Raw genomic sequence first — 9,965 nt, forward strand, 5'->3', positions numbered from 1 at the left:
TGGCAATGAGGGAGCATGTTTTGTTTAATAGTTTGTGGACAGCGACGGAGGTCTTTGACACAGACGTATGAGCTACATCAGGCTTGAGCTAAAGAGACAGTACTCGTAGGTGGGATCAAGTGATCGTCGGTTTCGGTATTTTCATGTAATTTGTTGACAATCAGAAAATTATAAAATATCACCGGATAAAAACTTATAAATTTACGAGAGACGAACGTCTGACTAAGGGAGAGAGTGCCACACCCGCCTACAGAGCCTACAGCGTGTGAAAGCAGGGAGCGATTGGATGAGCATCACCATGGCAATGCGATGACGTCTTCATCCCTTGCTCTAATTGGAGGAAACCCCGTGGCCCCAGCCGCTGCAGCGTTCCGGTCTCTCAAACTATCCCCGAAGGCCCGCCTCTTTCCCCCGCGCTAAACAACTACTGGTTCACACAGCTAAACATTCCTGTCGATCGACTGAGATTACGATTTACGATTGGAGAGTCGACATCCAGAGGTGCCGCCCCATTCCAGCAAGTAGAGTTGGATTTTAGCTGCTGCTGCCGTTCTTTGCCTTTCTGACCAATCTGTCATATCGGATCAATTTGTGGAGCAAATTTGGACCTCAGTAGGTCAGAAACGATGAGTATTTTATTATTTTCCTTTTCCTTTAAATGTGTTATCGCAGGGTGGTCGCTAAACTGACAGATTGTGGTTCATTTACTGTTTTGTATGAGTAACGCTAACGTGACATTCTTTATTGAAAGGAGTGGCCGATGTAGCTAACGCCAGCTAGCTTGGGCTAACTTGCTAGCTGCACCAGACAGCTTTGTGGCGGGTTTGCAAGCAGATTTCTGCCTCCGATGCTCGTAGCCAGCCTCATCTTAGAAACCGCTTAAAAAGACGGCGTTTGTTCGTTGTTTTACACTGCAAGCTTATGAGGATTTCTGTACGTTAATGATAGTCAAAGTGGGCTGGTAATTTTGTTACTTGAAGTAAAAGTGTCTGGAAACGGATTTTCTTTCGCTTTAAGTATTTTAATGAATGCTGTTACCTAGATTGTGCCTCTTTCATATACCGGGCGGATGCATGTCCTTTTATGCCATGGTGATGATCGGCAGATTATTTTGAACCCCCCAGTTACATGTAGTAATATCTACATTATGTATTATTTTCTTATTATCTATTAATTTTATCAATTCCTTTCCGCAGCTTGTAACGTTACTGTGGGGAATAACATCGTCGATCCCTTGCTGCACCCATTCTTCATCTCATCAGTCCTTGACTGTCACATACCCCCGGATTTCTGATTTCTCAGTCCCCTAAAATATATAAACTATGGATAGAACGGATCTTATTCAGAAGGCCAAGCTGGCGGAGCAGGCTGAGCGCTACGACGACATGGCAGATTGCATGAAGGAGGTTACAGAGAAGGGAGGCGAGCTGTCAAACGAGGAGAGGAACCTGCTGTCCGTCGCCTACAAAAACGTGGTTGGGGCGAGGCGGTCCGCATGGAGGGTGATGTCCAGCATCGGCCTGAAGTCCGAGGGGTCTGACAAGAAGCAGCAGCTGGTCAAGGAGTATCGGGAGAAGGTGGAGAAGGAGCTGCAAGAGATATGCAACAACGTTTTGGTAAACTATTAAAATTTTACCCTGATTTTTTTTTTTTTTTTTTTTTTTTTTAAATTAATTTTTTTTTTAAAGTCTGCTGCTTAGATTCCTACCTGTACGAGAGATGGAAACCACCTCCCTGAAAAAAGTACTCTCAAACTAGAGCTTTATTAGTTTGCTGCAGGTTCAATTACAATGAATTTAACCATCTTGAATCGGTGATGACTAAAACTGCATTGTGATTTCTTTAACACTCCCCCACTCTTACTCTAGAGGTAAGTAGATATGGTTGAAGTGTTTATATTGTGTTTAAAGAAATGTCAAGTGTAGCCTAAATATTTAGGCATTCACTTAAAATAAGGTGGAAGAAACTGTATTTGCACAACTTAAATGTTAACATGTTTGCATTGTATCTTTTACAGTTGTCAGTTTTCATGAAACATGTCCACACAATTCTGACAGTGACGTGATTGTTTTAGTCCAATAATCTGTGTCAAATGGCATCTTCCCTGTTTCCTGTGAGCTCCTCTGTTGTATAAATATGGCCTCTAAAGCCAGAGAGGACACGGAAGTATTATGTAGTCCTCCCACCGTTCCTGCCTTTTGGGAATCTGGATTTAGAACAATGGGTTTGAAACCTTGTGAGGGCGTGAACTTACAAAAGGTCAAAGTGACTACACCAGCAAGGTGTGCCTGAATGGGTGGAGAGAGAACACCCAGGAAAGATAAGATGTATACTCCGTGTTCTGCAAAGCTGTGCTATGTTCCGTATCCATGCAGTCCCATCTGGCAGATAGAAGCCTAATGTGGTTAGCCAAGTGCAAGAATTTACATGCATAAACGACTCATATTCAGGCTAAAGCCCAGTTTGTACAGCTCACCAAAAATGATACCCTCCTGCTGAGCCACAGATTGAAACCAGGGAAACTGTGCTTGATAGTTAAAACTATATTTGTTCTCAGACATTACTCTCAGCATTTCAAGGCTAAGCCTTACTGGAATACTGGTAGGGCGGCGTATGCTTTCACTTCTTGTTTAATCTAATGCAACAGCACTGATTGGTGCTTTATATTATTTCTAGCCTGCCTTCATAATGGATTAGAGGAGATCTGGGTGGAAGCTTAGCTGTAAGATTGAGATAATTTCCCTGAGCTACTGTCTTTAAAGTGCAGTGCAAAGCTGCTGGGGCCAATCATTTTCCCATGGGTGTTCCTGAGACTGTGTGCTTGCACGGCTGTGACTCAGCTTTCAGTATCTGTGCTAGTGAGTGTTGACTGAGGGTTTGTCAGCAGAGGAGGGTGTGTCAGCCTTCATGCCTTAACTTGTACCCACAAAGGCAAAAGCGCAGAGACCGCAGTAGACAAGCAAGCTGCTTGTCTGCCCCTCTTTCTTGATTTCCTGCATAGTAGACTGATGAGCCAGATGGACTTGCATCTCAGGTGAAAGCAGGTCTCAGCTGGGACGCAGCAGAGGCATGGGGATGTTTGGCTTCTAGTTTCCTCACAGGATGTGGGAATGTAGAGCTTGTAAACCAGACAGGGTGTCAGCTTAGTAGATTCAGGTTCTTCAGACTTCAGAATATGACTGTATTTTGACATCTGAAGCTTCCGAATAAATAAAATAATACAAAAAGGTAAATAGGGTATTCTAGTGGTGGGGCATTGGCACATTTCATTATTGTGCCTGCTGATTATCACATTTGCTGAGCAGAGGGGGGAAAAAAGCAAGAACCACCTTAAATCTTATTCACTGTAGCTAATTGTAGTGCTTCTAATCAGTCAGGTATTCATTCAGCAACAATTTTTGTGCTTCACTGTGAGCGCTGGTGACTGAAATCAGAGCTTTGTGTGAAAGCACTGGGAGCAAGGCTACTCCTCTTGTCTATTGTGCAGAGCGTGCAGTGCATGAGGAATGCTTAGCACTTGAGACATGCACGTGTTTTGGCTGAGCCAATCTGTGTGTCACTAAATTACTGAGGAGTGGGTACTGGGGTGGGTTTGGCTCAGACGAGAGCAGCTTCTGTAACTCCGTTACAGACACAGTTAAAGATGAAGGGGATGTTGATATCCTTTCTGAACACTGTATTACTTCTCAGTCAGGACTGTCATTAGGGTTGAAGTGTTGGCAAACAATTTCATTTTGAGTGAAGTATTTAATCTGCTCTCTAAATCGGTTAACTTGAGCATAAGCCGTGGTTTCACTGACAGAGATTAGCCCTAGTAATCTTCTCATGTCCACTGAAAGACGAATGACTTGGCCTAGACTGTAATCACAGGATGTGATTTGTAACACATGTGATTGGTTTTATATTTTGCTACATTAACAAATATTTTACTACTATTACTACTTTGTTTCATTAGCAAAAGGATTTAAAGTATATAATAAACAACCAGTTGTTACTTTTAGAGGGCATAGTCTCTAAAATCTGCATTATGCCTTTTTAGTGGGAAAGCACAGATTAAATTTTGTTAGCAATTTAATCAATTTAGCAGTTTGATTAAAATAACAATTTCATTTCACTGTTCTGCTATATATTGTGTAATTAAGTTCAAAGCTGCAGGGTGATCTGATTGAAAATGACCAGGTAGATCTCTTGCAGTAGTAAACTCACAATTGAACATCTGACCTCAATTTCTCTTCTAGCTGTCATTTTCGATCCAAATTCTGAACTTTATAGACTAGGTAGAGGTGGATCCTGAACTTGCCAGAGATAGATCTGTTTGTTTGTGTTTTTTTTTTTTTTTTAAAATATACATTCACATGCTGCAAGCATGATCCTTTTTTTGAGCTCTGCGGTTTCAAGTCATAATTGGGAGTATGAGACAACGCAGGTGGTGCTTGTCTCTTTCCCTAGACTCTGCTAATGGACCATTCGTGAGTAACTTTCACTAGGGAATGAATGAGTGATGCCAAGTCTTTTTAAAATCAGCAGTAAGACTGGTGTCAGCAATAAGACATCAAATTTTGTTATCAGTGCTGACATGGGGAGAGTGCTTATAAAAAGATTGTGGAATCTGGGGCAGAAGACAGCTGGGGACACACTAGAGGCCTGGCCTGGTTGTGGACGATTTGGAGCGACTTTAGTGGAAACTGACACAGAACAAAATGTTTTTTCTATATGACACTGGGTGAACACATGCACCGAACTCCTGATGGAGCAGAGCTATATTAATTAATCATGAGCTGAGCAGCTATGAAGACCTAAGAGAGTAGTGCTCTCTAGTGGATGGTGGATGGAGGCTAATGGGACACGTCAATGGATGGGCCCCACGTATGTTTTGTGTGTTCTTCACCTTAATTTGTGCCTGGTTTGGCACATTTAGTGACTGTTCAGTTTGGTGAGTGACGCTATTATCATCCTTCAGATTTGGTCGTGGTGTGCTTGTGGTTTAGATGATTGCTCTGAAAGGTCTTGCTGTTTAATATTTCCTCTATGCATCCAATTAAATTGATCTGATGTTTTTGTCTTCGCAGAAACTGCTGGACAATTTTTTAATTGGAAACTCCACAAATCCCGAGAGCAAAGTCTTCTATCTAAAGATGAAGGGGGACTACTATAGATACCTTGCTGAAGTTGCCTCTGGGGACGACAAATCAAGTGAGTTTACCTTACTATAGTACTTAATTTATTTCAAGACATTGACATTTCAAATTTTCAGTTACTGTTTTTCTTTTTTTTGTTTCTTTCTGACTGCTTTGTTGTTTTTTTGCGTGCACTGTGTAATGGGGAGACTTTAAAGTGCCCAGGTGTCTTTTTCATTTGTATGTAATGGCTAAAATAAGCCGCCCTCTGTCTTTTTGAATCTGGGCCCTTTCACACTCCAAATAGGAATGTGTCAGATTTTGTCTTGGAGTTAAGAGCTGGAAATGACGTCAAATGGTTTGATGTGTCATGGTCGAGGGACTACAGGGTCCCATCTTACAGGAGGGCAATGCAGGAGTGGGCGGCAGATTTCCCACAGGCAAAAATGTACAGTTAAAGGAATGTCTTCGCCACCAGCCTTCACTGCTCTCTTATTAGCAGTGTGTATTCTAGGTAGATCAAATTAACTAAAGGTTATTGGTGTGCTGATACTGAAGTTTTCCTGCTCTCTGATCAGGTACCTGGGTATTTCTGGTAATTCTAATATTGGTTTGTAGCTGTCATTCAAGAATTCTTTGTTTGATTTAATGTTTACAATGTTCCAGTTCCCAAAAGACTCATCAAACAAGCAAACTTCTTAAAAAATTTAAGATTAAATTATCACCGCTGCCTATGTGAATTTGTCATCGTATACAACATAACATTCAGATACAGATAATATTTGGTATTGCAATAACTGTCACATTATCTTGCAGCCTTATGTTGATGTTACAATAGTAACTGAAAATTTCAAAATAAAATACAAGGTTGCGGAGTTATTCAATATTTCTCTTATGGTCAACAGTTCTTGTGAAGACAGTCGGTTTCTCAGTACTTTTTGATATCCCCACTACTGTCACATAATCCTAAAACCACTGATTCCTACTGAACATGTAAATCTTTAACAATGGCGAAAAACAATTATTTTTTTTCCAAAAAAGTAATTTTCTGAAACATCTGAGCACTATAGTTTGTAACAAAATTTACCACAACCGGAGTAAGCAGTGCGTTGTGGGTTGTCTCTGTTGGAGGATTATTTTCAGGTGCTGATTAATACTCATTCCAAATATACTACGGTGCCCATGTTTAATGGTAATGCAGCAGCATGTCACTTAGTGCAGTGGTGTGGCTCATTGATATTTTTAATAGTTTTTGGACAACTATGGGGCTCTATGGAGCAAAGTAAAAAGATGCATTGGAGTTTAGCTCCACTAATACTTTTTAGTCAGACCAATTCATGGTTGGTTTCGTACTGTTATGTTTGTGCTGTAGATATAATGCTTGAGCCAGTCGCTGATTAGTTTACCTTAGCGCAAAGACAGTTAAAGGGGGGAAACAGCTAGCCTGGCTCTGCCCAAAGGTAACAGAATCCGCCAACCAGAACTGATAAAGCTCACTAATTAACACATTAAATCTTGCTGTTTAATTCATACAAAACCTGAAATGTATAAATGACAATTTATTTTACTCGCAGTTATTTCTTGGCCAGGACCAGTAAACCTCCTGAATTCTGTGATGATTTCTTTGCAACTGCTGCAGAAACTGTGCAGAATAGTCTGGCGTATAACTCCCCTAAAAGCACAACTTTGTCATTTTTACGCTGGAGTTTTTGTGAAGTCAAACTATTGCACTCATACTTGTTTAAGTGAGGCAGAATGTTTTATTTTTGTTGCTTTCACTTGAAGCATGTATGATTGTCAAAAAATATGTTACCATCTAAGATAACATGCTCAGACAAATTTTGCTCAAATTAAACTTTGTGTGTGGTGTGTTAAGAGGTTTAAAATCATATTGCCATAATTTGACTTGTATTTATAACATACATTGACTATTATAATCTTTTTGACTTCTTCCTCTTTATCCAGAGACCATTGAAAACTCACAGCAAGCATACCAGGAAGCGTTTGACATCAGCAAGACTGAGATGGACCCCACACATCCCATCCGCTTGGGCTTGGCACTTAACTTCTCCGTCTTCTACTATGAGATCCTCAACTCCCCAGAAAAAGCCTGCGACTTGGCCAAAAAGGTCTGCAGACTTTTCTTATAAAAATCTGTCACTTACCCTCAGCTTTCTGTAGTACTTTCAAAGTGTTAACATTATCCTTTTTTTTGATTACAGGCATTCGATGATGCCATTGCAGAGCTCGACCAGCTAAATGAGGAGTCCTACAAAGACAGCACTCTTATCATGCAGCTCCTCAGAGACAACCTGACAGTGAGTGTTCTGATCTCACATGGCACAAAAAAATGATCATTACTGTGGAACAGTGGTTTTTTGCTTGACTCAGTGTCTGTCTCGAAGAATCAGTATGCTTCAAACAAGCTCATACTACATGAGGCTCGGTCCTGTCTAAAAGCAAAATTGCCATCCAAATGGCAAAATGGCTGTTAAAGCGCACACTTTAAGACAGACTTTCAGCTTTAAACTTTTTTTTTTTTTTTTTCAATCAGTAGACATACTATGAGTCATTTATGATTGTAGGTATAGGAGGCCACAGTAGTATGTTGTCTTTCGTGGAGGGATGCACATTCTACCTCTCATTTGCCGGTTTCACATGGACATTGTTTGCTATGGCTTTGAAAAAACCACGCAAAATATGGACTGTGTAGAACAAAGCATTCAGCATTTGGAACAGGATTCACCTTGTATCATAATATTGCAAATCCAGCGTCCACTGAAAGAGTTAAAGTCTTCCAAGTAACCTGTGCTTCAGCAGACAGATTTTGTGCTGTTTTATATATTAAGTTTTCTCATGGGGCTTCGGTTATGCGTCATTGAAGTGCATCTCTTTCTTTTTACTCTTGCTTCTACTGAAACTTTGCCTTCATCTCCTTCTTAAGAGCATGATAAAATTATGTTGAGAGATGTAACTCAGATGCAGACATAAATGAAGCTTAGAAACAAACAGAAGATGAGTAGATAATCATCACGTGAAGTATGATCAACTGTTAATTTTATGAATAAATTAATTCATTTATATACATAAATTCAACACAAAGAAAATAGCAAAAATAGTTAGTCACTCTACTCACGTCCAGTGGACATTGACATATAGAACAGACTGGCTGCGGTGAACTCCAGTTGCCAAAGCATATGCTGCAGCACAGACATGGTGTTGCATTTGATTGTACATACACAAAGTGATGGGAGTACATGGCCAATCCCTGTGTAAAGTAGCTGTAATTGTCGGTCTGCGTGTTTCGAGAAAGTTACATGAAATCATTTGGTTTCATGAAATCATTTGGTCGCTACATTTCTCCTCGCTGTCGGAAAAGGAATTTCAAATGTGTTTTGATGATCGGACCAGCGCTTTGTTTGAAGTATACGGAGTTGCCTTAGTATTAATTTACTTTCCAGAGACTGAACTTCTTTGTAGGCAGGAGGTAGTGATGAATAGGCCAAAATGTAGAAATGTTCAGGAAGAAATTCCATGACCTGAAATTTTTAGCCAAGACCAAACAAGTCTCTGGAAAAACTGTCCAAAAGGCAGAGACGTGTACAGATGTTCAGAGACATTTCTAATAAGGCTCAAATGTGTAATCGCTGCCAGTTAGTGCCTCCTACAAAGCAATTTCTGTCAAATTCAGAAATGGCAATGGCATATGGATATTTGAGTGTATTTCAAACATCTTTGTTTCCCTCCCCAGCTATGGACATCAGACAACGCTCCTGAGGAGGGCGATGGCGGAGAAGGAGGAGAGGGTGGCGAGAATGAGAACTAAAACACAAAATCCCTCAATGTTGGGGTCATCTCCAAAAACAACAAAAGGAAAAAAAAACTTTTTACACATCCTTCATTCCTTATTCCTCCACTCAAACATTCTACCAATGAAACACATTGCTGAAAAGAGTTGTGTAAAGAAATAAATAAAAAAAATAATCATTCTTTTCACAATGCAGATTTGGACAAGTGGTGAAAAGAGAAACCCTCCATTCTTTTGGTTTGTGTTTGTCCTGGCCTTCCCATGTGTGCAGTTTCAGCTGTAGAAAAGTGATTGGTAGCTTGACAATGGTATCAGACTCTTAGCTCTACTTAGAGGGAGAAAAAATTAAGTCCCATCGTTGAACCTAAATAAGCCTAAATCCCATCAACTGAGAAAATTTGGATTTTTTTTCCCAAAAAGAAATGTTGGATATAAAAACTAGTTTTCCCCCATACCTTTTTTAAAAAGTGTGTCTGTCTCTCTACAGTTATGTGGTACGGTTACAGCAGCTGAAGTCCAACTTCAAACAAATATAATTTTCATACTGCAGGGAAAGCCAGTGCACTTTACATGCTGGCAACAAATACTATTAATACAGCCAAGTAGTGCCCATTGGTGACATCCTCACTTTCTGCTCTGGTTATGATGCCACTCTATCACCGAAGCATGTCTGTTTGTGGGAGTAGGGGGTGGGGGGGGTTGGGGGATGGTGGTGCTTGTTTGTCTGACCAAATGCAGGGACCTTTTTCATGGGAAGAAGACAATTCTGTCATGCATGTCTCTTGAGATATTACACTGGAATGGGAACAATTGCTGTAACACACACACAAGTCCAAGTGTCAAGTTTAGTAATTTTCAATGCAGGTTTGTACACATCCTACAAAAGGGTGATTTGTTAGTCTGTCCAGTGATTGTCATTAGAGATTTGGACCACTATTGTTTTGCTATTCATTCAATTGTAGTCCCCAAAAGCCTTGTGGAACTGTTTGAATCCCTATGTATCAGCTATGTTAACATGAATAAAACATTTTATAAACCAA

The 9,965-nt window shown here is 40.3% G+C and overlaps 1 protein-coding gene across 2 annotated transcripts; it reads left to right on the forward strand.

Moving 5' to 3' along the window:
* The first annotated feature begins 483 nt into the window (after positions 1-483).
* On the forward strand, positions 484-9,965 carry ywhaqb (tyrosine 3-monooxygenase/tryptophan 5-monooxygenase activation protein, theta polypeptide b). 2 transcript variants are annotated; one of them, XM_040137261.1, is made up of 6 exons: positions 484-616; positions 1,197-1,616; positions 5,070-5,193; positions 7,083-7,246; positions 7,340-7,435; positions 8,869-9,965. In XM_040137261.1, exons 2-6 carry the CDS (start codon positions 1,323-1,325, stop codon positions 8,941-8,943), a joined length of 753 nt encoding a protein of 250 aa, XP_039993195.1. In that variant the 5' UTR covers positions 484-616; positions 1,197-1,322; the 3' UTR covers positions 8,944-9,965. The 2 variants fall into 2 exon arrangements, with proteins under 2 accessions (XP_039993195.1, XP_039993196.1); XM_040137262.1 differs by having other exon boundaries at positions 488-612.

The sequence above is a fragment of the Xiphias gladius genome, chromosome 10 (assembly GCF_016859285.1).
Source record: "Xiphias gladius isolate SHS-SW01 ecotype Sanya breed wild chromosome 10, ASM1685928v1, whole genome shotgun sequence".
Classification (NCBI taxonomy): Eukaryota; Metazoa; Chordata; class Actinopteri; order Istiophoriformes; family Xiphiidae; genus Xiphias; species Xiphias gladius.

Bases quoted from the DNA above. Each gene is read 5' to 3' on its own strand.
- ywhaqb (XM_040137261.1), top strand. From the start codon at position 1,323: ATGGATAGAACGGATCTTATTCAGAAGGCCAAGCTGGCGGAGCAGGCT. The intron at 5,194-7,082 runs GTGAGTTTACCT...CTCTTTATCCAG, and splicing joins CTCTGGGGACGACAAATCAA to AGACCATTGAAAACTCACAG. The intron at 7,247-7,339 runs GTCTGCAGACTT...TTTTGATTACAG, and splicing joins CCTGCGACTTGGCCAAAAAG to GCATTCGATGATGCCATTGC.